Source organism: Onthophagus taurus, chromosome 5, assembly GCF_036711975.1.
Source record: "Onthophagus taurus isolate NC chromosome 5, IU_Otau_3.0, whole genome shotgun sequence".
Taxonomy (NCBI): Eukaryota; Metazoa; Arthropoda; class Insecta; order Coleoptera; family Scarabaeidae; genus Onthophagus; species Onthophagus taurus.
Window position 1 is genome coordinate 4,724,619 of NC_091970.1, and position 25,114 is coordinate 4,749,732.

The 25,114-nt window shown below is 31.9% G+C and overlaps 7 protein-coding genes and 2 long non-coding RNA genes across 15 annotated transcripts; 6 read left to right on the forward strand and 3 right to left on the reverse strand.

Moving 5' to 3' along the window:
* The first annotated feature begins 569 nt into the window (after positions 1 to 569).
* Positions 570 to 12,530, forward strand: LOC111426237 (rho GTPase-activating protein 20-like). 2 transcript variants are annotated; one of them, XM_023060674.2, is made up of 6 exons: positions 570 to 871; positions 4,767 to 5,028; positions 9,989 to 10,135; positions 10,191 to 10,406; positions 10,496 to 10,729; positions 10,787 to 12,530. In XM_023060674.2, exons 2-6 carry the CDS (start codon positions 4,816 to 4,818, stop codon positions 12,125 to 12,127), a joined length of 2,151 nt encoding a protein of 716 aa, XP_022916442.2. In that variant the 5' UTR covers positions 570 to 871; positions 4,767 to 4,815; the 3' UTR covers positions 12,128 to 12,530. The 2 variants fall into 2 exon arrangements, with proteins under 2 accessions (XP_022916442.2, XP_071051768.1); XM_071195667.1 differs by lacking the exons at positions 570 to 871; positions 4,767 to 5,028 and adding an exon at positions 8,823 to 9,056.
* LOC111426338 (uncharacterized) lies at positions 8,172 to 9,080 on the reverse strand. Its single transcript, XR_002707814.2, has 2 exons — positions 8,978 to 9,080; positions 8,172 to 8,869 (listed from the first exon to the last, which is right to left on the reverse strand). It is a non-coding gene; the product is annotated as an uncharacterized lncRNA (long non-coding RNA).
* Positions 12,531 to 13,018: 488 nt separating the features above from the next.
* LOC111426307 (transmembrane protein 186) lies at positions 13,019 to 14,358 on the forward strand. Its single transcript, XM_023060793.2, has 2 exons — positions 13,019 to 13,415; positions 13,468 to 14,358. The coding sequence occupies exons 1-2, from the start codon at positions 13,115 to 13,117 to the stop codon at positions 13,767 to 13,769; spliced, it is 603 nt and encodes a 200-aa protein (XP_022916561.2). The 5' UTR covers positions 13,019 to 13,114; the 3' UTR covers positions 13,770 to 14,358.
* On the reverse strand, positions 13,729 to 14,319 carry LOC111426313 (EKC/KEOPS complex subunit TPRKB-like). Its single transcript, XM_023060801.2, has one exon. It carries the CDS (start codon positions 14,282 to 14,284, stop codon positions 13,772 to 13,774), a length of 513 nt encoding a protein of 170 aa, XP_022916569.1. The 5' UTR covers positions 14,285 to 14,319; the 3' UTR covers positions 13,729 to 13,771.
* A 153-nt stretch (positions 14,359 to 14,511) lies between the features above and the next one.
* On the forward strand, positions 14,512 to 14,978 carry LOC111426332 (Cytochrome c oxidase copper chaperone COX17). Its single transcript, XM_023060826.2, has 2 exons — positions 14,512 to 14,744; positions 14,796 to 14,978. The coding sequence occupies exons 1-2, from the start codon at positions 14,626 to 14,628 to the stop codon at positions 14,878 to 14,880; spliced, it is 204 nt and encodes a 67-aa protein (XP_022916594.1). The 5' UTR covers positions 14,512 to 14,625; the 3' UTR covers positions 14,881 to 14,978.
* A 483-nt stretch (positions 14,979 to 15,461) lies between these two features.
* On the forward strand, positions 15,462 to 20,455 carry LOC111426219 (uncharacterized protein CG7065-like). Of its 5 annotated transcripts, XM_023060645.2 has the most exons (6): positions 15,478 to 15,565; positions 15,627 to 15,739; positions 15,853 to 15,982; positions 16,448 to 17,763; positions 17,956 to 18,093; positions 18,143 to 20,455. In XM_023060645.2, exons 3-6 carry the CDS (start codon positions 15,914 to 15,916, stop codon positions 20,346 to 20,348), a joined length of 3,729 nt encoding a protein of 1,242 aa, XP_022916413.2. In that variant the 5' UTR covers positions 15,478 to 15,565; positions 15,627 to 15,739; positions 15,853 to 15,913; the 3' UTR covers positions 20,349 to 20,455. The 5 variants fall into 5 exon arrangements, with proteins under 5 accessions (XP_022916412.2, XP_022916414.2, XP_022916413.2 ...); XM_023060644.2 differs by lacking the exon at positions 15,627 to 15,739 and having other exon boundaries at positions 15,462 to 15,565; XM_071196227.1 differs by having other exon boundaries at positions 15,479 to 15,565; positions 15,627 to 15,982.
* A 386-nt stretch (positions 20,456 to 20,841) lies between these two features.
* Positions 20,842 to 21,956, forward strand: LOC111426295 (uncharacterized). The gene is made up of 4 exons (XM_023060776.2): positions 20,842 to 20,982; positions 21,052 to 21,211; positions 21,266 to 21,494; positions 21,550 to 21,956. Exons 1-4 carry the CDS (start codon positions 20,881 to 20,883, stop codon positions 21,875 to 21,877), a joined length of 819 nt encoding a protein of 272 aa, XP_022916544.1. The 5' UTR covers positions 20,842 to 20,880; the 3' UTR covers positions 21,878 to 21,956.
* Positions 21,875 to 23,778, reverse strand: LOC111426311 (globin 1). 2 transcript variants are annotated; one of them, XM_023060800.2, is made up of 4 exons: positions 23,416 to 23,778; positions 22,518 to 22,680; positions 22,213 to 22,435; positions 21,875 to 22,148 (listed from the first exon to the last, which is right to left on the reverse strand). In XM_023060800.2, exons 2-4 carry the CDS (start codon positions 22,664 to 22,666, stop codon positions 22,008 to 22,010), a joined length of 513 nt encoding a protein of 170 aa, XP_022916568.1. In that variant the 5' UTR covers positions 22,667 to 22,680; positions 23,416 to 23,778; the 3' UTR covers positions 21,875 to 22,007. The 2 variants fall into 2 exon arrangements, with proteins under 2 accessions (XP_022916568.1, XP_022916567.1); XM_023060799.2 differs by having other exon boundaries at positions 23,240 to 23,462.
* On the forward strand, positions 23,662 to 25,096 carry LOC139429901 (uncharacterized). Its single transcript, XR_011640492.1, has 3 exons — positions 23,662 to 24,092; positions 24,162 to 24,977; positions 25,030 to 25,096. It is a non-coding gene; the product is annotated as an uncharacterized lncRNA (long non-coding RNA).
* Positions 25,097 to 25,114: the final 18 nt, after the last annotated feature.

Genomic DNA, 25,114 nt, shown 5'->3' on the forward strand with positions numbered 1-25,114 from the left:
TTATTAGTTCTACTTTTCGTTCAATAAAAATACACAATCTAAAGCTGAATAACAATTAAAACTAACACTAAGCCTAGATCTAGAAACATTTGGATTTAGCCGTTCGTTTTTCAAGACGGCTAAACCCGAATGATTCTAGTTGTAGGTCGTATGTTAGGTTTAGTAACAGTGCTAGTGTCAAACTAGAACTAACACTAGACCGAAAACTAGAAACTTGTGTTAGTTCTAATGATAGTGTAAAACTAGAACTAATGTGCGTTAGTTTAACTAACGTGCTAGTTTAGCCGTGCGTCGTCAGTGTAAAACTAAAACTTACACTAGACCTAGAAAGTATCGGGTTTAGCCGTGCGTCTAAAGAATATTTCTAGGTCTAGTGTTAGTTCTAGTTTTAGTTCAATAAAAATTGGTGTCTCAATTGCTGTTACTTCAATATTTAATTCTTTGGAAATTTCGTTTAAATCTTAATTTATTAATTTAAATAAGATTAATAAGTAATGAAGAAATCGAAGCGAACCGAAAAGAGCCGAGCGCGCTTCGTAAAACCACTACACAACCTGTTGAAGTCTTTTAAAGCAGTTTGTCGTAGAAAGCATACCGGATCGCGTTAAATCGCTTCAACTCGTCGAAATTATTCGATTTTAACCGTTTCCGGCGATAAAACATCCCAAATTCGCTTAAAAAATATAAATGCAAGTGCAATTAGTGCGAAATCGTTTCGATTTAGATTTTTAGTGCCAATTTTTAAGAATTTAATCTGATGGTTGCCTACATGTTCTCGTTTAATTAGATATCGGAACCGATTGATTAAAAAGAACTAAAAAGGAAAATATTTTTTTGTACCCGACGGATTTTTCTTTCTCCTTTATTTGAGGTGAGCACATTTTTATCATCCCTTTATACGATTAACGCGTGTGGGTTTGGAAAATTGGTAACAATAGCACGATAAATCCTATTTAGTATTCGAAACGTCTCTTTTGACGGGGTTATATTGCAAATTTTTGAGTTATGAATCGTTTTCGTTCGTTTACCTTCATTTATCTTCATTTACATCCAGTTATATTTATTTATATTCTTTTAATATAACCTAAAAATGAATCAATCAGATTTGAGTACACAAAAATAATTTGGTAAATACTAGATCGCATTCCTTCGGATGGAGAGCGAAGTCAACCGGAGTTAACGGTAGTTTTGATCTTGAAACGTTCTCTTTGCGCGCGAGGAAAACGCCGCTAAAAACATTAATAAATTAAAAGTTAAATCTAATGTTATTGAGGGGTTACCATGGTTACTTACTAGGGTTGTCACTTTTAAATTTGACGTAAAACCCAAATTAATTTGTTTTGAGGTTATTTATTCAATTAATAATTTTATTTCGTTTTGACCCAAATTTTTCTCTGGCAAATTGATGTGTGACCATGAAACAACTTATTTAATAAATTTTTCTTCTTAAATTTATCTCCGTTTATTAATCTTGCGTTCGCTTCTCGATGATTAGAAAGCGTGGACAATTTTCGTTTTCTTTCAAACATACAGAACCAATCTGAGACGACGACGACGAAGAAGAAGTCGTTTTTAGCGCTCCTTTCACGTTCAATCGAACGTGCAAATCGTTTTCTCCACAATTAACGTTTAAAAATTAATAAATTAAATTTATTTTTGTTACCAACTGGAACTATGTCCGCTGAAAAGTTATTTATTACTTAACGGCTTCGGTTGCGGCGGCTCCACCACCAAAGTAGTTAATGTAAGAGCTTTTTGTTCGTGGGTTCTTAAACCAGGAAATTGTTTTCTTTTTATATTCTTTATTATCTTTTTCTTTCGAAAAGTTTATTTTGATTAGGTTATGTGAAATGTAGAAAGACAAAACAAACATGTAAAAGTCAAAAATTTAAACGTCAAGTTTGTAACTATGAAAATAAAAAAGTTACTAAATCGTAACTGTCACTTTGACAATTCGAATTTTTAAATTATTTTTTTTTGAATTATGTTTCTCTATAAAGAAGTCTTCTTGAACGGATGTCGACTGGTTCGCGCGAAACTAGTTGCGATTTTTCTCTCGCGCGAGAAGAGAAAATCAGCTCTTCTTCTTCTTCGTCTTCTACTTTATCGTCTTCTTCTCCTCCTCCTCCTCCCCCGTATCTCTTTTCTCATTCCCATCCACGATATCCTTTCCGCCGGTTCTTTCCAACCTCATCTATTTCTTCTTTTCTTGATTGTCGGCTCGTTCTTCTGCTGCTACCAATTAATCAGATAAGCTCGGCCCCGAAGGAGCCCCGTGTTCGAACAGAACCCCATTCATTTGCCTTCAATTTACAGATCTAATTGATTCAACGATTTAAAACGCACTTCCTTTTACAAAATCAATTTTTTTTGTTAAAAAAAAATTTTTTTGATTCATGAAAAGAAGAATGGCGAGAAAAGGAGAGATAGATATAAAGACGCCGAAGGCTTGAAAACGTGGACTTGTTCTTGCAACGAAGTATGCTCAGACCGTACTCAAGCAATTTGAGAGCCAAAAACAGGGACGTACTTAAAAAAAAATTCTTTTCAAATAACTCCTAAAACAGCGAAATAAATCGGGGAATTCAGTTTTTAAAACCAATTTTTGAGATTTCTCTTTGTTCAAAACCCCTTAAATGATTAGTTCGTTTGGAATTTGAAAAGGGCGTGTCACAAATTCAAAATACGGCCCTGTTTCGCTTCGCTACCTCAAAAGGAATGCTGCATACGTTGCGTGTCATATCTTTACGGAGAGGCCTTCGTCCGCTGCTCAACGCCATCCACACACACACACTCACTCACTCACTCACTCACACACACACACACACAGATGTAGAGAGAGAAAGAAAATAAAAAAAATTGATTTAAAAAAATGATAAATAAAAATTTATGTTCGTAATCATTAGTTAAAATGTTTGAAAATTAGCTAACAACAACAATTGTATTACGTGAAAGTTTCACAACAATACAAACGTCGTTGTTGTTGCGTTACTCAGCACAGTCTATTGAAAAAAAAGGAAAAGAATGAGGCTAAGGAAAAAAATTAACTCAATACACAATGGAGTTGGTTACGACAAATATTTTAGGGGTTTTCTTGTTTGGAAATGAATGAATCAGAAAATTTAATTCCACTTCAATGAAATTTTCAAAAAAATCATCAAAATAATAAGATTTTTGTAAAAATCAGGAAATTTTAACCAAATTTGATGTATTACACCCCATATCCATCAATAAATTTACTTTTAAAGATATAAATGTCACTCTTAATTAGCGTTTTGTTTTCCGCTATCTTGAATTTATAAAAAAAAAGATATCTCGGGTACTATAACCCTTAGATACGTCGAGTTTATACTCATTTCAACCCTTTTTTAATTTTGAACCCGAATATTAACAATTTTTAATTTTCGGCCATCTTGGATTTATTTAAAACTAAAAATCGAAATATCTAAGATAAAGTAACTAAGTAGGTCGTGCTTGTATTCATTTTAAAGGATTTTTCTTAAAGATTGAGAATATCACAACGTCTGATTGGATTAAGATCCCTGTATCTGAAGTGGCGTTCCTAAAGCACTTAGGTTGTTACACAATATCCAAGGATTCGTATTTTTGGCTGTACGTTTTTATTTATTTTCCTCTACAAAGAAGTTAATTATGCTGTCGAAGTGATTTCCATACTTAGAATAATGCTTGGTTTCGATTTTTTAAGAGATACCGTATCATGTTGAAAGCGTAAATCAAATAGATTTTAAAATCCCTCGAGCTTTATATCATACATCTTTTACAACGCATAATGAAAGATTTCTTCGAAAATTACACGCTAAAAATAAATTCGCAACACAAAATTGATTCAAATTACTTACTTTCACCGTTAAAATATATCTCCATTATTTATGTTATAAATCTCCGTAATAGAATGAATTTTAAATGTAACAATTAACATTTTCTTAATTATTTACCACGAAACATTCTGAATCGCGCAAAATCGAACTGAATTTAATCGCAAAAACATGGCGACTGAAAAAATTTTACTTGTTGATTCGTTGCTATGGTAACCTAAAGGGAACTGCAACGTCACGATTAACAGTGACCTTGAAAAAATTAAAACGTCAATATGACGTTTAGTCAACAAATTTTTTTATTAAAATTAAAATTATGTAAAAATAAGAAAGTTTATGGTAAACAATCGCATATACATAGCACAATTTGTACGTGAGATATACAAAATGTTGTTTGTTACGACGCTCTCGCGCGATTTGCCTTCAATGGGGCCATAATTGATAACTCGAAAAATCCCGGGGCACACGTCGCATTGTGTGTAAAACCTGCCATAGTATCGACGCCGTTTCAAATATGAATATAAATTGCTTTCGACCATCCTACAACATTTTATTTTCCTTCCCATCTCATCTCAACAACAACGTTCACTTACACTATTTTTATTTTTCTTATTAGATTGAGAGATGTTTTTACCACGCGAAAGTTTTAAACGTAAACACGCTAAATTAAACAGAAACTCTAAATAACTAATCAAGGACGATCAAATCGCAGTTGATGTTCATTCTCATTTATAAAATAACACAATTCATTCAGAATTTCACGAAATCAATCCTCCAGAAAATCCTTGTAGTTATTATTCGAGTGGCAATTTTTAACGCACGCGATGTGCCGGCGCTTATTTATTTTCATTTAATTGAATTTTACACAGAAGACAACCAATTTAGAGATAACTTGTACTAGATTTAATTTGATTTTATTGTCTTTTCCAGATTTGCGAAACCAAACGGAGTTATCGAAATGTTTTGATTGAAAAGAAATATGTTTGATAATATAATAAATAAAATAACGAGTCCTTCGAGTGGTCGAAGACGATATACATATCATTGCCCGGAAGTGCACTCTGATCCAGAAGATAGCGAACCGATAACGCCCCGAAAACCGAGATTGTTGGAAAGAAAGAAACGAGGTCGAAGAGGAAGCGAGGGTTTACGCCAAGCGAGGAGTTTAGGGAGATTGGACGGACTCAAAGAGGTAAGTGAATGAACTCGGTTTGAGTTAGTAATTTTTAATAGAATGAGAGGAAGTAAGGTTCGTTGGATAACCTAACAATATAAGTATAAACAACCAACCGAGTCGACCTTTTTAACCCATTGTTTCATTGCGAATCGCAACGATAAAAAAATAATATTTTAATAAAATCAAAATTGACGTTTAAAAAAAAGTGAGGTTACATTTTTAAAAGTGAGGTTAAGTTGATTTATTGACTTTAATGTTTTTTTAAAACCGTCATTGCGATTGAGAAGAAAACGAGAAACCCGCATCGCAAACTCGTATATAACTTACTTACCTAATAGGTACCATACAGAGACGGGGAAATTTCAAATTCAAATTGAAGAAGACTACGACGACCGTCCGGCGCCTCTGCTTCGTTTCAAAAACGAAACACGCAAAAAAGAAAAAGTTAAAGCGAATAAAACGAATCTGTATGCTTTATATTTCGCGTCTCTTAGAATTTTCTAGTTTATGGTAAAATTTTCTCCTCGCATAAAAGAAAAGAGGGACATACCTGGTAGTAGTAGTCGTTGTTGTTGACACATTTTCCATTTACTTTCTTCTTTTTCTCGCGATAAATTCAAAAATTTTTTATGAAAGAAAAAGAATTACGCGGAATAAAGCGAATAAACGACTACGTTTTGCGTACAATGGCTTAACGGAACGGTGCAATTTCTTCGCGGACGTCGCCTATTAATCTACAATTGAAATGGGGTCCGGGTTGTAATAAAATCTTCTTATTTACATTTTCACTAAACATAAACGATTCTAATAACTTTCTTAACTAAAATTGTTTAGCAATTTTACCCGTGCGACTACATCAACAAACTATTACTCTTGTTTTTCTATCTACTTTACAAGCTGATATCTTCCTCGTCTTTAGAGATAGTGGAATATTATTAGTTACTGATTTTATGTAGTTGTTTATTCGGCGTGTTTTATGGTCGACGTCGATAGATATTGACCGGACAAAACCCGGGTTTAGATAGCCCAAGGTGTGTTCTTTCCAAATTGATAAAGTTTTTTTTTAAATTCAATTCCATAACGGCTGTACACGGACTTGAAGTTTGATAATTTTGAGGTGTATTCGAAACACGGCGACATTCTCTATTTTTTTCGCTGTGAATATCAAGATATCGACAGGACAAAACCCGGTTTTAGATGAAGGAAAAATCAGAGTTTCTCGTGGTGTATTTAATATTCCGCTTGTAAAGCAGATAGAAAAAGAAGGGTATAATAGTTTGTTGCTGTCAAGCAATTTTGACGCTTCATTATTACAACACGTAAAAAAAATAATTTTTTATAACCTAACTTTTTTCAGTATTGAATTAAAATTTTTTTTTCTTAACAAAGCTCCTGAGCGTGTGTCATACAAATGGCACGCGTATCTCTTTTCCAAGAACCACGGAGCTGTTATTAAAGCCTTCGAACGGTTCAGGTAAAAATTCTTTTTATATTTTTTTAATCGAAAAAAATTAAAAATCTTCCTTTAAGTTCCCTTTTTTTGTAATTTCTCCATTTCCTGTTTTTATTTTAATTCGCATCCGTTTTAGCTCGCGTTTAAATCCTGGAAACGCTTAGCTTCGTTTGTAAATGAAATAATTTTCCACCAATTATCGTTATTATTCTAGAGCACGCAATTTGAAATGGGGGTTTCCGTAATTATTCTTTTCCCTTTGTAACGAGGCTTAAAATAAATCTTATGGGAACTCGAATAAGTAAAAATAAATCCAAGAAAAGGTCACCACCCGCTGTTAAAACAATGTTTTTTCTTAAAATAAAATTACACGCCAAAAATTTGTCAGGTGATGCATCATAACTTGTCTCGGAAATGACCTGGACATCTTTTAACGATTTTATTGCTCCTTTTATAATGATTTTAAACCTGAAAATTTTTGGGATTGATTTACAACGTTCATTTTTTCATTGAAATTGTTACTTAGACGTATATTTACCGTGTGTGTGTGTGTGTGTCTATGGGGATAGAACGACCTTCTCTGGGACACCTGCGGATGGCTTCGTGACTCACGATTTATCCATTACAAGGTAACATCTTTATTGCGGTCTATTGTCGAGTTGTGAACACACCGGTTCTTTCTCTTTCTCCCGGATTTATTCAATGAATTTTTGATTTTTACGTTAAAAAATTAATAAATTAATTAAAACGTATTTATAGGTTAAAACTTTTTACATTTCATTTGTGGCGTTTATTTTGTTAGGATACGTTCTAAAATTTAAATTTCATAAAAATTTCAGGTTTTATTCTGATAAACGTCAATTTAACCTCAAAAAATTCTTCACCATTTAAGTTATTTTCTAAGAATTGGGCGTATTATTTTAGGACGAAACGTGCCCGGAAATATCGTAAAGTAAATTTACAAGATCACGTTTCTTATTGTTCACTTTTCTGTTTTAACTTTCCAAGAAGTTTAGAAATGTTAGTTAAAAAGATTCGAATTTAATTCTTTTTGTTGAGGAATCGCTTCTTTCTTCGAAAGAAAGAAATGTTAAATGGGGGAATAAGAGAAGTCGAGGTGTTAACCTCGGAGCGAGAACCCAATAAATCAGACGGATTGCGCGGAGAGCCTGGGCTGGGTTGTGAAACGCAATATTTTTCGGCGTGAAGTGTAACCTGTAGCAAGGCAGCAGCCTAACGGATCGCTACATTCCTGCAACGGAGAGGCGCAGGACTCAAAACGTTTTAAATCCAATAAAACCAAAACGAAAACGTTCAATTTCAAAGCAGGAAGGCGGATTTAATTGTAAAAACAAGCCTTTTCTAACACAATTTTATTGTGTCATCGTTGAAACTTGGAAGAGAAAGTTTTCATCTAAAACGAATCTTACTCGTGTCTCGTCTTGAGAGATATCTCTTCGTCTCCCTTTTCTCCTGCATCTCTCGCGCATCATAATGTCCTGGAGTGCATCGGCCAAAAGCCAATAAAACCTGGGTTCGGTCACGTAGGCCACAAAACCCGAGGGTCCCCATCGAAAAACATTTCAACGACGAGATTAGGAGACTCAAAAGAATCTGTTTTGTAAATTTAAATTAGCATAAAAATAGTCTAATAAATAAGCATATTTTTCTTACAAATTTTTAATTTAAAATAATTATAATTAACTCAAATGCTTGTTATTTTATTCATTAAAAACCAATTTAAATTGAAAAGAAAAAAGTTAGGTTATGATGTGATTGACAACTTAAAAAAAAATAAATAACCGTCATTCTTTGACAACCTCAAAAATAATTTTTAAATTATCACATATATATCAAAAAAAGATTTTAAAACGATTAAGATAAAAAGTAATCTCGTACATTTCCTCCTTTTCATATCTCGAGGAAAGATTTCTTCAGGTAAAGAGAAAAAAATCGCATCAGGAAGTGTTCGAGACTCTTTTCAAAGCGTTCTCGTCGCCGTTTTACTTAACCCAAACCCCAAAAAAACAATGTAAAAGGTATCTTTCAATTGAAAACGTTGTCTGGAGTCCAACATCCGGAAATAGTTAATCTTTTTCTAAATATTTTTCATCGAGGACTTCCCCATGTTCTCAAAATTGTGCGCGCGTCTCGTCAAAACAAATTTTAAATTACGGGGAATAAGTTAATTTTCTTATTTCGGTCCCGATTTTATGGACCTGTTTATTATCGGTTTTCGCTTTGATAAAAACATCGTGTTTCGATACTTCGCTTCCGGGAACGCTCCCGAAAAACTTTACCTGGTGGTGGGGGACTCCAAGATTACTCCTAAATCCCTATAACTGCTCCCGAAAAACTAGCGCCCGGTCAGTAGCACTCAGTTTATTACCTGATGAGCAAGAACTAAAAAAAAAGTTTTTTTTGGTTATGTCAATAAAGTAAAATGTGTATCGTGGGGTGTATTGGAAAAAATTGTCGTGTACGATTAAATAAACGAAATTATGGAAGTACCAGAAGTTTAGATGCTTGCCTTTCCGACGAAGATAATAACAAAAGTATTAAAGATATTTTATCGAAATGGATTTTGAAGGTAATTCATTTTAAATCTTAATTTATGACAACTTTAAAAAATAAAAATTACCAACGTGTAATAAAATGTGTCAATAAAAAAATTACTAAATTAATTTATTTAAATTAATCAAGATTATTTATATTAATCGAAATTATTTAATTTTAAATGCTTTTTATTTTTGAAATTTGATCCCCTAGAGACATCTGGGGTTTTCCCCCTTTAATATAACACATGTTCTGCACCTGTTTTTATCAAAGATAGACCCAAAAAAAACTGTTTAAAAGAAATTTGAATAAATTTCTGTTTTTATTATTATTATTATTACATTTTTAATTTATTGAGACGAAAGAGAAAGACAAGAGTAAGTAGAAGAAACAAGGTGTGCCTTGTTGCCAGTGAAAGTTGCTTTATTTTAGCCTAAGGCTGGCAAATAATCGTTTCAAAGAATTACGTTCAATTTCTCCTCTATAAAAAGAAAAATAAATAAATAAAAAATAAATAAATTAATTTAATTTTCGAACGTGTATTCATTTATAATCGTTTTTTTCGAACGTACCCTCAACAACTATAAGTCACAATAACACACAAAGAATCCTAACCTCAAATTATTTAAAGCCAGTTAAAATCAAAACAATAACAGAAAAATAAAGATTAAGAAAATGGGACTCGTTTTGTAATCCTTTTATTCGATTCTTCGTTTAAAAACGAGTTTCGTCCACTGATTACTACAATTATTATTATACCGTGTGGGCAATTATCTCTTAGAATAATCGACGCCTTCAAAAAGAAAAAATTCACGCAGCATATTTCTTTTTTATTGTTCCGTTGATAAAACGTCGCGACGATAACCGGATCCAGTTAATTCTTAAGTTATTGGTCAATAAAACCTCTCAGTTCTAGATATGCAAAGTAAAAACTTTTTTTAATGAAATAAAACATTTTTGTTTTAGGCCGAAAAACTTGCTGATTATGGGAAATTACTCGGTGGATCCCAACCGTCTTTGGACGGGAGAAGAAAAGACCTCGATAGGATACAGGAATTATTTCCGCAAGATTATTTGTCCTTACACACGACGGAAATTAATTCGTGTTCGATGGTGAGTTATTCTAACAATAATTTTTTGAAATAATAATAATAATTTGTGGTTTTAGAAAACGAAATCGTTCCGAAAAAAATCTTTCGTCGACCTCCAATCATCCGAAAATCTACTTTCAACATCCCCAAGCAATCGAATATTTTTAGTCGAAGCACCTTGCGCTTTATCTTCACCTCATATGCTAATGGCCGCTAAACCAAGACATTTATTTTTATTTTCCGACTTACTTTTAGTTGCTAAACCACGAAATGGAGGAACATTTAAATTAAAAGTAAGATTTTAATTAAAAAAAATTAATTTGGTACTAATCAAAGCTAACTTCACCCCTATCATGAATTATTTTATTTTATAATTTTTTAGGATAGAGTTCGTGTATCCGAATTGTGGTTAGCACCTTATCAAGAATCAGAAACTGGATTTCTTTTGGGTTGGCCAACTCCGGCGAGAACATTTTTAATCACATTTTGTACTCAAGCGGCCCGAGATTCATGGTGGAGACAACTCCAACAATCATTATCGGCTCAATTACGATTAGAACCGCAAATGACCAACATTAAAGTGGTGTATCGAGATCCATTAAGTGGAACTGAATGCGTTAGTTTCAACTTCGTTAATTTCATAATAAAATAATTAATAATTTTTTGATTTTAGTCGAAAACTTTGGGAATAGGCCCTGAAACGAATTCCCATGAAATCGCCCGAATGACTTTGGATGATTCGCGAACGAATTGGGGGTACACTTTGTGGGCGAGAGATCGAGATAACGCCCCTTGTCCGTTAATCGGAATCGAGCGACCCCATTCGATACAATTAGCAAGGCTACGGCAAAGTATTTGTGCGGAGGAAGGTTTTGATTTGATGCATTGCAATAATAATCGTATTTTATGCGATATCGTTTTTGAATTAAAACCGAATTGTAAGCCACCAACTCGAAAAACGCCGTTAAAATTATTCAAAAAAAATAATTTAAGAATATTCGGGGTTCCTTTAAACAGGATTTGTTCGACGAATGGAGGTTTACCTCCGTTTTTGAACGTCGTTTTAAAGTGTTTATACCAAAGGGGTTTACATACTCAAGGAATATTTAGAAGATGCGCCTCCGCAAGGGCTTTAAGGGAATTACGAGATAAAATTGATACTCAAAATGGAAACACATCAATATACGAGGAATTATCGAACACACCAGCTTTATTATTAGCTGCTTTATTGAAAGATTTTTTACGCAGCCTCCCAGAACCTTTATTAAGTGGAAATGCTCAAGAATGGCTTAATGTAGCAAACACAGGAAGAATGGAAGGATTAAGGAGGCTTTTAAATCATTTACCGAGGGAAAATCACATCCTTTTAGCCCATATTATTTGCTTATTACATCACATCTCAAAGAAAGCGCGTTATAATTTAATGTCGGCGACTAATTTGGGGGTTTGTGTTGGACCAAGTTTGTTGTGGGAGCCGAATCAAAACGCACCAATGCGTACATTACCAACTTTAATCGAGTTATTAATTAATCAGTGCCAAATTTTGTTTGGACCATTAGTTACAACCCTTCTGGGTGGGGAAACAACCACGAATAACAACGATAGTGGGGCCGAAGAAAACGATAGCCTTCATTGCATGTCTTTGGATAGTATCGAGCTGAGTAAAGATCAAAAATCTTTGAGTCGTGATTCTGGGTTGACTTTATCCGAGGATGATCGAGACAGCCCAAGTTTAAATTATAATCACGTGACTTTTCATCGATTTGATTGGACGCGGCAAGCAGCGAGAGTTCGTAGCTTAGATAATACATGGTTGGAAGAGGACGAAGCTTTCGGGGCTTCAAACGAGAGTTTGTGTGGGCCTCCGATTCCACCACGGAGACCCCCACCTTTAAGACAATTGCCCCCAGTTCATTTACCACCCATTTATAGACCCCCACCACCACCACCCCCGACATACGCAACCGCAAGACTTTTATTAGTTACGGATGCCGAAAGTGAAAGTTATGTTTAAGGTTAGAATTTAAAAAAAGTGCCATTTTTGTAAATATAAAACTGGTTTTTTGATCTACTTAAGTTATCAAAATTTGATTTGATTGCCTTATTTATTAGTTTGCATTCAAACTATTTCTGTACAGTATTGTTTTTTTTTGTACAAAAACTATGTAAGAATTAAAGATTACGGATTTAAGAGTTAGCACTTTTTCATTAAGTAATATCAATTTATTATGCTTTAATAAGCCATATTATTTTGTAAGAAAGGAATTTTTGTAACTTAAATTAGTACTTTTTGTATTATAATTAATTAAGGAAGAGAGATCGTTACGAGTTATACAAGAATAAATATATATATTTTTTTATATCTACAGAGTCTAAAAAATGGACTTATTTTCTAATAAAAGATTTTCTATATCAAATTTGTGGTTAATTATTAAAAAATCAATCAATTTAATTTCAAAAATAAATTTTAAAATTCATGTCAAAAGTGACGGTTAAAGGCACATCTATGATTTAATAGCCGAACCTAACATAACCTCATTTAGGTTAAATAAGAATTAAAATAAATAAGTTATTTATTATTATCCCTATATATCGCCGCATTTGATTCATAAATGATTCAAATTTCCCTATAAACAGTAAACTAAATTTGTCCTACTACTTTAGTACAATCTTTACAATTTAAATCGCAAAACCCTTTCAATTTTCAACTCATCAATTAGGCTCTTAATTTTAATAACAATTAATAAACTGACCAAGTTTTTTTGTAGAGAAATACCATTAAATCCGTTTATTAATAACAATTAATTTTCAAAATAAACCATAAACACAACCACTTTATTCCACTTCAAATTGACATTTCTACTACATTTCTACTTACTAACGCACTACCAACCTAAATTCAACACAAATAAAAATAAGTATGATATGACATAACCTCAAACCTTGACTTAACCTCACAAAAAATTACAATATATAAAAAATTTTGAAGAAATTGCGGAGAATGCTACGATTACTAACAAAATTGGATAAAAATATCCGAATTGTAAGCAATTTCAACAATATATCATCTTTAAAAATTAAAGAATCAAATTCAAATCAACCAGAAATTTCTAATAAGCGGAATAATGAAAATGAAGATTTCACAACGATATATAAATTTCCTCACATAACGGCTTTAAGCACATTAAACAAATTAAAAATTTACCATACATTTGTAACAATCTTAGGAATTCCGGGAAGTATTATTTTAAATCAAGCCAATTTAATTCAAAGCGATGCTATTTATATAACATCAGCCATAGGTGAGTTAATTAAAACTAATTTTACATTTAACTCAAAAATTTATATTTTTAGGTATATCTGGATGTTTAGTTTTATACAGTTTAAGTTATTTATCAAAAGATTTTATTGGATTTCTTTATGTAAGCAAAGATTTTAACCAAATAAAAGTATCGTCAATTGATTATTGGGGTAAACGGAAAGATGAAATTGTTGATGCTCAAGATATTGTTCCTTTATCTGATTTAAAATTTTCGGTAACAGATGGGATGTACTTTAGGTTAATGCGTTATTCAATTCCTAAAAAATATTGGAAAATAAATACCCGATATGGTGTTGTTTTAGATAAAAAAAAATTTGAAAAATTTATTCAATAAAATTATAACAAACAATCTTTAACAGCTATTCGTGTTACAACTGAATCAATTAAATCGACACATTTAAACTCCTCGTCACCTATTTTATAGGCTTTACAAAGTGCTTTTGTATCACACAAATCTTGTAATTTAATAACATCAGTTTCATCTCCATCGATTTCTTTAAAAACTTCCTCTGAATTATCAATGTCGTTTGTGATAACTACAACTAAAAGGTCGGTTTCTTTATCATGGATTCCGAAAGTTTGTAAACTTTGAGTAATATTCTTTGATATTGATAAATTAAAAAGGATTTCACTGTATATTGACTTAGTTTTTAATTTTTGAGCACAAACAGCTTTATTCGCTGCTACGATTACTTGTAAAGGATCCGTTATTAAACTTGGTTTAATCACGCAACATTTTAATGATGATGAAATGATTTTTTGACGAATTTCAGGCACATTTTTAACATTTTGAAAGAGTTTTATTATAACTTTTGAGTTAGACTTGGTATCTAAATCTTGAGAAAACATTTTTTAAGCTGTCAAATTTATAGGTTATGTTCTTTTTGCCGTTTTGTAATTAAATAGAGATGGAAAATGTTTAACATTTGGTTTTATTTTAAAAAATATTTATTTTATTGTTTATAACGCAAGAAATTAAATTTTTATTGAGTTAAAAAGGATAAGCTGCATTAAATTTGATTATTTGTGCTTTAAAATTAAAAAAATTGTTTTTGATGGATCCATCTCCATATTGATTAAGTCTGTGAATGACATAACTAAAGATATCCCAGTAAATACATTTAAAAATAATTTTGTGTAGGGAATCACGAGGATTTAAGTTAAAAAGGATTTTATCGCAAATAATTAAGATGGGTAATGTAGCTGAGAAGGTGGAGGCTGCGAGTACCATACCGCAAGGTCAAGAAGAACCCAAAAAGTTAAAACCGTGCTGTGCTTGCCCGGAAACTAAACAAGCTAGGGATAAATGGTAAATTTTAATTTGTGTGCTTAAAATGTTTGAAACCATTTTCTTTTGTAGCATTATAGAGAATGGGCAAGAAAATTGCACCGATTTAATCAAAGCTCATAAAGATTGTATGCGAAAAATGGGATTTAACATATAAATATTCCTTTAGTTTAGTGTTTACAGCCAAAATGTAGTATTTCTGTATAAATTAATTTATTTTAAATGGCATTATTAAATAGATAAATAAATAAGAAATATTTTTTGACATTTAATGACATAACCTCAAATTTTGACATGTTATTAAGAATTTGCTTGATTGAGCAAAGTGATTACAATATAGAAATTTAATAAAAACGTTTATAATTTAAATAAAATGGAAGTATTTGAGGATAAAAAAAATAATGAAGATTTGGATGTGATACGATCGAATTTGCGGGAAAAATTTTTGAGGTTATTAACTCAATTGAATGGTAATATCTTGTTTATAATTAATAATTATAAAAATAATTGTGCTTTTGTTTAAGGAAAAGAATGTCTTGTTAATATGTTCGAAAATACAAAAGTTTCATGTATAACAAGAGCTTTTGAACCTAACTTGGAAAGAGTTTTAGTTGAAAATTTAAAAACACCTTTACCCAATACTTTAAAATCTGCGATTTTGCGATGTAACGATATAATTTCGATGGAATATAATTTATAATTTAAATAAATAATAAAATTAATATAAAATTAAGTTGGTAGTAAATGTCAATGTCAGAAAATAAGATGGCCGATAGTGATGTTTGGGCTTAATTTATACAATTAATCTTAAATAAAAACTATTCAAGCGGTCTCAAATTCAGGTAAGTTCGTTAATTTGCATCAAACTCGAGTTCCCAATTGATTTAGGAAGTTGTAAAATAGATTGTTGTGTAGTATTTAACATACACATTGACGCGTCGTTTTTTACCCCACTTTGGGGTGAATTGGTGTGCCCCATAAATGTGAAATGTGAGAAAGAATTGCCACAAAGCACGGTAAGTTATAATTAGAGTGAGTATCACAAGAATTGTCTGGTTTTTTGCAATTTTTTTAATAAATAAATAATTTAGGTAAGTTCTGATTAAAATTTATGTTTTTCTCCTTACAGAAACTTAAAAAAGTTAAGTGTTTTTAAGTGTGCAGTGTGTGTACCATAGTACGGAGTGTTAATGATGGAACCAGCTGCTCCTGGCACTGAAGACGAAGTGCCCACTTCGGTACCAACTTATAGCAAGAAGGTAAGAATTTTTAATCGAGTTTTACTCACTTTTTATTCGGTAAATGTAATTAATAAAAATTATGCTTAGAGAAGTTTAAAAATTATAATACGATGATAGGTAAGTAGTTTTTATTTTTTGTTAAGTTTTTCTTTTAATTCCTTTTGAATTTGTTGGGTTGTTGTAAAAAAGTGAATCATTTGTGATGGAAGTGAACAAAAAAATAAACGAGGATGATTTAGTTTATCAGTGATTTATGTTTGGAAGAATGTCTTGTGTATTTCCAGATATTCTTTTCTCTGGAATTTATTCCAAAAATGTAATTTCTAACATTAACGTTTCTTTTTTGATGAAAAAGTTATAAAAACAATAATAAATTCACCCGAGAAGCTTTAAATCTTAATCTGATTTTATTTCTTTAAAAAAAACATAATCATAACCTCAAAAAATTAATCGAAACTTTTTATTAATTATTGTTTTCTTTAGGCAAGTGAAAACGAACGGGTTCTCTCGTTAAAAGCAATCTTACCAAATGGAGTCTACGGAAATGTTTTCGAATTATCGTATGTTTGTGGGGCGGAACACTGGTATTGTAATATGTGCGAATGCCCCGTTATGGGGCGAGTTTATCACCACGAAATTGGTAAAAGGCACACCAGCAACACTCAAAATAGTGCTAAAAGGCTCCGGCATGGTGTTGTTGCCGAACAACCACCAGTACTTATCGCCCCCGGAGAGCCTGTACCCCCTGGATTCGAAGGAGACATCCAAAAAGTCGCCCAAATTCAAGATCGTTTAGACAACTACAACGTGAGTCCTTTAATTGGGCTTGAATATTTGTTGGAAATTCAAGAATACGATCGAGATAAAGAACCAACATATTTGTGTATGTTGTGCGATAAAAGGGGTGATCCGAGAACGGTTATAGCCCACTTGGTGAGTTATAACCACATATGCCAATATTTACAAAGACATTTTATTAAGTGTTACCAAGCACTTTCGCCGTACATGACAAAACAATACAAACGAAATTGGCAAAACACTGTAAATAAAATAGCCGAAGCTGTGGAGCAACGATACGGAAGATTAAAGCCACATCCAGTTGAAAAGGAAGGATTTGAAGAGCGAAAAGCTATCTATTGGGAACAAATATTTCAAGGTCCCCATTTTAGCGAAAAACAAGGAGTTACATTCGAAAATTTAATCGTCCGAGATGAAATCACCAAAGTTGTTGATGACTCCCAAGTGTTGATTCAAAAACCACAAGAAGAACCAAAAAAGCAATCTTCATATCGGAAACAATCCAATGATTCTAAAAAGCGTAGCCCATCGCCTCCAATCGTTCAAAAACCTTCCCTAAAAAAGAATAAAAACACCATATCACCCGCAAATCGCGAAAAACGCCGCTCTTTAAGCTCCGTATCAAGCATCTCCAGCAGCGATTTAAGCGATTATGAACCATATGAGAAGAAAAGCCGTAATTATCGGTCGAGATCACCATCTCCAGCACCTCGATCAAGGAATCGAAGCCCTTATAGGCGCGGGAGGTATCAAAGATCACCTTCTCCGAGGAAATATCGCGAAAAAGAGCGGATGTTGCCGTGGCAAAGACCCGATTATATCAAATCGAAGTCGGAAGTCGCCATTGAAAGGAATAAGGCTAAAGCCGATAAATTAGACGAGTTTAAAAGACTTGCCGTTGCAATTGAAAATGATTTAGAGAAGACTTTAAAACATCATGAGAGAAACCCCGAGAAACATCCACAGTATAATGAGGAGTGGAAAATATTTTGGAATAAAAGGTAAAAAAAAGTTAGGTTACGTTTATATTAAATCAGCTGATTTATTTATATAATTTATATTATTATATAATTTATATAATTATTATATTTTAATTATAAAAAAAAATTATATTTTTATTATAAGGTGGTAATAAAGACGGGTAGGGACGCGAATAATTTTGAGGTTATTTTTTTTTAATTATTAAATTTTAGATATAAAGAGTTACAAAACGAAGGGAAAGATGCGGCGAATTACGATTTTAAACCTGAATGGATAGTTTTTTGGAATAAAAGAATGACGGAACTCCATTTAAGCGATTTAAAATCGAAAAAAGATGCTTTACGGAGACGGTAAATAACTTATAAATAATTTATTTAAATTAATTTTAATAATTTGTAGACTTGGTTTACCCGATGAACCCGCCCCGATTTGTTTCCGAATAACGGGGAAGAAAAAAATTGGGGTTAAAGATGATCCGCCGTCAAAACCTAGTCCAAAACCCGCCCCGATGGCTTCCGAACCAGATCAGGATCACGAAGTTATTATAATCGATGATAAAGATGATGACACAAAAAGTTCAAAACGCTCTCATAGCCCTTGGGAGAAAGAAAAAAGTCGGGATCGCGATTTTTATGAGCGAAGTCGAAGCCGGGAGAAATACGATTATAAAAAAGGTGATTACAAAAGTGATCGCAGATATGATAGGAGGGATCGTAGAGAAAAATCGCGAGATCGAGATGTTTATCGATACAAAAAAGAATTATCTTGGGACAGAGAGACGGGAAATTATCGAAATTACCCCGATTCAATTCCAAATTGTTACAAACCTCCGGCTATTATGCGAGATGTAACCCGACAACCGGTTTACACCCCACCAAAACAGCATGAACTCGAACCCGAGGAAGATTTAGATAACGGCGAAGTCAACATCGTTGCCGTATTAAGATTATTAACAGCTCTAGAAGAAAAGCTTGGTTCTTTAGGCCCAAAAGTAATTGACATGTTAGCCCAAGCTTTAGGAATGGAAAAAAACGAGGCGAATTCCTCTGAAACCCTCCTTGATAACGATGTGAATTGTGTACTTTTTGAGACGGTTAAAGAGAAATTAAAAGGACAATTATTAGCTGGACTAGTAGATTACGCACAAGAAAAGCCCTTTAAAAATGCAATTAAAAAAATCGCCTCCTTAATCCACTTTGCAAATGAAAGAAAAAGGGAAAAAAATAAAAATCAACCTCCGAAAGTTGATCCGGTGAAAGTCCCCGGAATTGGAACTGTTGATAAATCGGCGATTGCTAAACAAATCGCAACCGCGTTAGTTTCACAAGGAAAAACCGATGTAACCCAAGAAGAATTAGAACAATTAATAAACGCTGTTGTTGGGATGGCCGAAGCTTCGAAAGCTTCTGGGAAACCAATGACAACAGCATCCTTCATCGAATCATTAAAACAACCGAAAGATTTGATACAAAAAGAACCCCAAAAATTGGAACCATTCTCATCGGAATTAAAATCGCAAGTTTCTGGGTTGCAACAACAACCCGAAACAACCTCATCAATGGATGGCTTATCAGATTCCGATTTACAAACTTTATTACAAAACTTTAAAGATTTATCAACCGAGGAACAACACGGATTAATAACCTATTTAAAAAAATTGGAATCAAAAGAACCCGAAAGAGTCGAACGATTAAGACAGTTCGTTAATTTAGGTCAAAACAGCGACAAAAGTGAATCAAAACGACCGATGAGCCCATTTTCAAGCCGATTAGGAAGTATAAATCCAATGGTGGAAGAAGACGATGAGGACGTTGAAGAAGAAAAGGATGGAAATGAAGAGAAAATCGATAAAAAAGACGATAAGGACGAGAAAAGTAATAAAAATTTAGAGAAAATCGATATCGACTCGGAAGAGGAATACAGCTTCGATGATGTTTTTCAAGTGGCGAAGATGAATGTTAAAGAAAAAGAGCTCGAAAAGGAAAAAGAAAGAAAATTGGCTGAGGAAAAAACGAAAAAGGAAACCCCCAAATTAGATTTGTCCGATGCTAAAGCGTTAATTGCTAATATTATGGGGAGTATTAATAAGAAAGAGACTGAAAGCACGAATATATCGCAATCGAATAAAATTAATTTACAAAGTCAAATTATTCTTCAAAATTTAATCCCTCAAGATCAACCAGTTTCATCACAAAGTGAATTTCAACAATCGTCGTTTCAAAAACCGATCTTAAATTTTCGGCCGGAAACTCCAAATCAACCAAGAAATCAAATTTATAATCAACCAAGAAATCCAACTCCGAATGCGTCTCAACAAAACGTTCAGTATCCTTTAAAAAATCCGTACACAAATTATCAACAATATCCGTCTTATCAAGGCCAGGTTAATTATAATCCTGGAATGAATCCTAATCCTGGATTAGCATCGAATTCAGCAATAAATTCTGGGTTGGGGCAGTTTCAAAATCAATTTGGAGGGAGGTTTCCATTTAACCCTAATAATAATCATAATAATCCGAATAATCCTAATAATAATTCAAAAGTGGCCCCAAATCGTGGCCCAAATCCGAATGTCCGAGGGAATTATCGTGGTGGAAGATGGTGAAGGGGCAGTATTGTTTATTTTTTGTTTAATTGATGTTGATTACTAATTTGTAATGTGAATTGTACATAATAATGAATTTCTTTTTCAATTATAAAAATATAATGCTTTTCTTTTGTATTATTTGGGATGTCATTTAGATTACAGAAAGAGGTTATGTTTAAACAATAATGCTCCATTAAAATTTAATCAACAAGCCTTTTTTTATGCGAAGATTTTCTGAATTTATTATCTTCTAGTAATAAAGAAGCTGAATAAATAAATCATAACATTATTTATTATTAATAATTTATAACGGTTTTTAAATAAATAAAGCGCCATCTAGTATTAAGATACCGAAATATAAAACTATTAAATTTATATAAAATTAAATTTAACAAATAAAATTGTTTATTTTTAATCGTATATTTTATTTAACAACATCTTTAGTTAATACATTAATAAAATGTATCGCAAAATACAATAAATTAATTTTGTTTCCATAGAAATATCACAACAAAATTCTAAATTGTCATTTTATGACGTTTAAATTATTATGACATTTAAAATTAATGTCATAAATGGTCATAAAACCATGAATGAAACAGTATTTATTATGAATGCTGTCAATTATTTGAAAACTATCTGTCTCATTATGGTAAGAACTCTGACAATCCTCCTGAATTAATTTTGCAAATTCTTAATCTGCTTTTGATCAACTTAAAAGATATCTTCTTGGACACCAAGAACTGTGAGAGCGACTGTGGATGTAAACTTACCTGAACTACAGTATTTAGCCGATCATTTAGACCCTAAAGAATGTCGGAAATTAGTAGCAGCCCTTCATTTCCACTCCTATGATCTTCCCAATAACATAGAAGAAGCAGGTTATTTCGAAATATAATTTTAATTTTGGTTAAAACATCCCTTTTTTATTAAAGAATTAAGATTAGCAAAAGATATGAGTTGTATAAGACTCTTGTTACACTGGAACGGAACTCCGGGTGAAGGTAAAGGCGAAACTCACGAAGTTTTAAGCCGAAGACTTCGCCAATTGGGGCGACAAGATTTATCCGATTGGTTGGGAAGAACGGTTTTTCACGAATTGGGGAAAGATATCGAAAGGAGTTTGGATGCACCGTTTAAAGCCTTTTTAACTACATCACCACCGTAAAAGACATTATTTAATTAAATTAATCTTTACTTATAACTTTTTTGATTTAAGAAAAAGTGGATATGGACCTCAATATGTTATCGATGAAAAACCAACCCTTCCAAACTTCGATTGGCTTCCAATAGACACCATTTCTTTTACGATTATCATCGTTTTATTGATTGTTATAATCGGCTTAGTTTGTTTAGCGATTTTTAGAAGACTTTGTAAAAATGACAAGAAAAAGAAATCAAGAAAGGGAAGGAAAAGATTTGGGGAAAAATCGGGTAAAGAGACGGGCTCAAATTCAAGATATAATCGTTTAAATTCTGACGATGAAGGATGCAGTTGTAGCACGGAAAGTGACACTGAGAGTACACCGAATAAATTAAATATATGAAAAACAAAAAAATCTTTTTATTTTTAATGTTATAAGTAATTAAAAATTAATTAAATGATTTTTTGAGGTTATGTTAAAATTAGTCTTTTGATTATATCTCTTTACTCTTTAGGCTCTTTAGGTACTTTTCTCACTTCGCAGCTTCTTTCAAAGCATCAACAACAACTTTAAAAGCTACCGTTAAGGTTTTATCCCAAGCATCGAGCCCTTCTTTCGATAATTTATTCCCGAGCTTTGCTTGTAAAAGCTCCAACATCACTATTTTTAATTCCTATTATAAAAGAATGAAATTAAATAAATTAATAATAAAGTAATAATTATTATTTAAGGCTTACATCGAATGATTCCAAAGGAATTTTTCTTTTTCCGTGATTATCTCCTGTTTTTTGTAACAAATTAACCAAAATTGGTCCCTCATCCAACGAATCAATTACTGAAGAAATCGCGTACATTACACTTAAAGAATGTGCCCTTAATTTTGGATTATCCTTTAAATCAGCTAATGGGACATCACGAAAGGGGAAATAATTTTGATACTCTGGTTTGCGAGTGAAAAATCTAATAAATAATGTATTAATAGGCAACTAAGTTAATTTTGGTGTTAGATCGGTTGCATAATTTTTTTTTCTTTTTAAATTACCTTATAAATAATTCAGCTCCGTTTTCTGAGATATCTTTTTTGACTAAGCCCCAAGAAGACGCAACTAAAGATTTTTCTCGCGGTGTTAACCCGGTTATTGGGTCGGGTTCGTTATTTCCACCTCTTACGTATGATAATATAATACCCATCGTTTAAGAATGATCTAAAATAAATTAAAAAAAAATTTAATTAGAAGTATGTAATTGCACAATAATATATTAATTATTATAATAATTAAAAAATTAATAAAATTATTAAATTTTTAACTGGTCAAAATACTCGATTGTGATTGGTTCATTTTTGGCGGGATTAAATTTATTTTAAATAAATTTATTATAAATAATTTGTTATTTTTAGCTAGTTCAAGTTCATTTCACCAAATCTAAATTTTTATTTCTAAATATAAATTGTTTTTGTGAATATTTAAGGAGGTATATTTATAAAAACTTATTCATGTAAACTCAAAAAAACGTATAAAAATTCAAACGATGTTGTTTGGTTTGTGTAAAAGATTGTTATAAATATAGGACACGATAAATGATTAAAAAAACATGTAAAGTATTAATTGGAGATAAGATTAAAAACTGTTTATTACAAACTTAGTTTGCTTAAACACAGATCTACAGATGATGTCAAGAACTTATTTGGAACAATAAAGAAGATTATTAAACGTTTTAAATTGAAATAAGCACTAAAAATATCCACCAACTACAAAATCTTACCGTTTATTTAAAAATAAAACCGTATACAACCAAAAATAAACTCAATACTCATCAAATTTGTGTCAATTATCACTTATTTGTATCAAAAAAATAACTTAAACGGTTCAAAACCCAGCAAGAAAATTTAATTAAATTATAACTTTAAAAGAAATGGTTCAAGTTAAGGCAATAATCACTTTAAAAATGTGTGGTGAACACGCTGAAACGTTGAAATCGACTGTATTGGATTAAGAGCTCGTCAAGTAGTTTATATTTATTCGTTCCAGTGTCGGTTAGAGTCACTTTTCGGTTTCTTTTGCGCAGTCTCGATCCGTTAAGAATTCTTTATGGGCCCCTTCATTACTTTTTTTATTTATATTTTAATCTTTAATCAAATTTCATAACCTTGCTTTAAATTATGTAAAAAATTGAAACCTTCAAAATTAGTTGCAAAAAATATTATAAATAAACCCAAAATTATTAAATTATTAATTTTGACACTTAATTAACCTACAAATATAGTTAGGTTATATCATCACTCAAATGCATCAAAATCTTTATTACCGACTTTTCTTTGTTACCATGAAAACGGGTTGAATTTAAATTAATACAAATAATTATAGATAACCTCAAATATTTTAAAATCGCGCGTTGGTTAAGTTTATTTTAATTTTTGTTGAATTTATATAAAAGATTGGGTTTGGTTATAATAAAAAGTTTGTAATATAAAGAATATTCGAATCGTATCACGAACTGTTATTGGAAAATCTGGTTTTGTGTGAGTTTCGCTTCGGGAACATGCCCCTTTTGTTGGTCGGATAAAATGATAAAATGGAAAAAGTTCAATATTGATTTTGCACCCTTTTAAATTCAGGTTATTCCGTTTGGTTATGAAATAACGATATTTATTTAATTTTTTATTAATTAATTTTGTTTATTTTAGTTTCTCAAGAAATGAATTAACCACTTAATTAATAAACTCCAAAATTACGTCCTTGGTTTTAATTGAACGTTCCAAATTGGATGATAGCGTGCAGGTGTTTCAAATATTATGGAAGAGACTCTTTTAAACACCCCGGACACGCGATTTCAGCATAAAGCGAGTTGTGCATCGTTTTGGAATAAGTATCGCGAGGCGATAAGAATAATAAATTAACAGGTGTATATTTAGACGAAACATCTCAACATCTAATCATGAACAGAATTGATAATTGAAATTTTTGTGCTTCAATTGCGTCTCTTTTTTTTTGCTACATTCAACTGTGATTTATTTTTTTCTCAATACGTAATTTGTTAGTAATTATCTCCGGTACGCTTTGACACACTACGTGTGTAACATCACTTCCGGGTCATTATCTACGGATTTAACAACGGAAAGGACGCAAAATGAACCAAAAAAATAATTATGTACGAATTTTTTCGTTGTTGAAGGTTTTAAAACGATTTTATTTGTTTTAAAATCACGTGGAAGTTAATTAAAACGGATAAGTCGCGTTTATTTTCGAAGAACCTGACGTCTCCTTTCCTTTGTGGTTATTATATAAGCATAACATGACGATTGTTACCCAATTTGAAGAGGAATTTTTTTTATAACATTGCGAAATAATTTAATAAGTAAGGAGAAAGAGAAATTTATTTGAATCATTTAGTTTATAAATCGAAAAACGATTTCTTTAAAACAAATTAATAAGACTTGTAGGCAACCGCTTACACACTTCCAATATAATTCCGGTTTCTATATAGTGCTGCCATCTCTTAGGTAATAATTAAAGTTTTATACGAGAATTTATTACAATTATTCTTTGTTACAGATTAATCAACTTTAAATGCAACCACTTATGTGTCTCAAAAATAATTCGGATTAAAATAGTGCTGTCATGTATTGAGTATTATTTC

Excerpts from the sequence above, each read along its gene's own strand:
- LOC111426237 (XM_023060674.2), top strand. The coding sequence starts at position 4,816 with ATGTTTGATAATATAATAAATAAAATAACGAGTCCTTCGAGTGGTCGA. Across the intron at positions 10,136-10,190 it reads AAATTAATTCGTGTTCGATG|AAAACGAAATCGTTCCGAAA; the intron begins GTGAGTTATTCT and ends TTGTGGTTTTAG. Across the intron at positions 10,730-10,786 it reads CATTAAGTGGAACTGAATGC|TCGAAAACTTTGGGAATAGG; the intron begins GTTAGTTTCAAC and ends TTTTGATTTTAG.
- LOC111426307 (XM_023060793.2), top strand. The coding sequence starts at position 13,115 with ATGCTACGATTACTAACAAAATTGGATAAAAATATCCGAATTGTAAGC. Across the intron at positions 13,416-13,467 it reads TTATATAACATCAGCCATAG|GTATATCTGGATGTTTAGTT; the intron begins GTGAGTTAATTA and ends TTATATTTTTAG.
- LOC111426313 (XM_023060801.2), bottom strand. The coding sequence starts at position 14,284 with ATGTTTTCTCAAGATTTAGATACCAAGTCTAACTCAAAAGTTATAATA.
- LOC111426332 (XM_023060826.2), top strand. The coding sequence starts at position 14,626 with ATGGGTAATGTAGCTGAGAAGGTGGAGGCTGCGAGTACCATACCGCAA. Across the intron at positions 14,745-14,795 it reads AAACAAGCTAGGGATAAATG|CATTATAGAGAATGGGCAAG; the intron begins GTAAATTTTAAT and ends TTTCTTTTGTAG.
- LOC111426219 (XM_023060644.2), top strand. The coding sequence starts at position 15,914 with ATGATGGAACCAGCTGCTCCTGGCACTGAAGACGAAGTGCCCACTTCG. Across the intron at positions 15,983-16,447 it reads TACCAACTTATAGCAAGAAG|GCAAGTGAAAACGAACGGGT; the intron begins GTAAGAATTTTT and ends TGTTTTCTTTAG. Across the intron at positions 17,764-17,955 it reads AAAATATTTTGGAATAAAAG|ATATAAAGAGTTACAAAACG; the intron begins GTAAAAAAAAGT and ends ATTAAATTTTAG.
- LOC111426295 (XM_023060776.2), top strand. The coding sequence starts at position 20,881 with ATGACATTTAAAATTAATGTCATAAATGGTCATAAAACCATGAATGAA. Across the intron at positions 20,983-21,051 it reads AAACTATCTGTCTCATTATG|ATATCTTCTTGGACACCAAG; the intron begins GTAAGAACTCTG and ends TCAACTTAAAAG. Across the intron at positions 21,495-21,549 it reads TTTTTAACTACATCACCACC|AAAAAGTGGATATGGACCTC; the intron begins GTAAAAGACATT and ends TTTTGATTTAAG.
- LOC111426311 (XM_023060800.2), bottom strand. The coding sequence starts at position 22,666 with ATGGGTATTATATTATCATACGTAAGAGGTGGAAATAACGAACCCGAC. Across the intron at positions 22,436-22,517 it reads GGAGCTGAATTATTTATAAG|ATTTTTCACTCGCAAACCAG; the intron begins GTAATTTAAAAA and ends ATTATTTATTAG. Across the intron at positions 22,149-22,212 it reads TTCCTTTGGAATCATTCGAT|GAATTAAAAATAGTGATGTT; the intron begins GTAAGCCTTAAA and ends CTTTTATAATAG.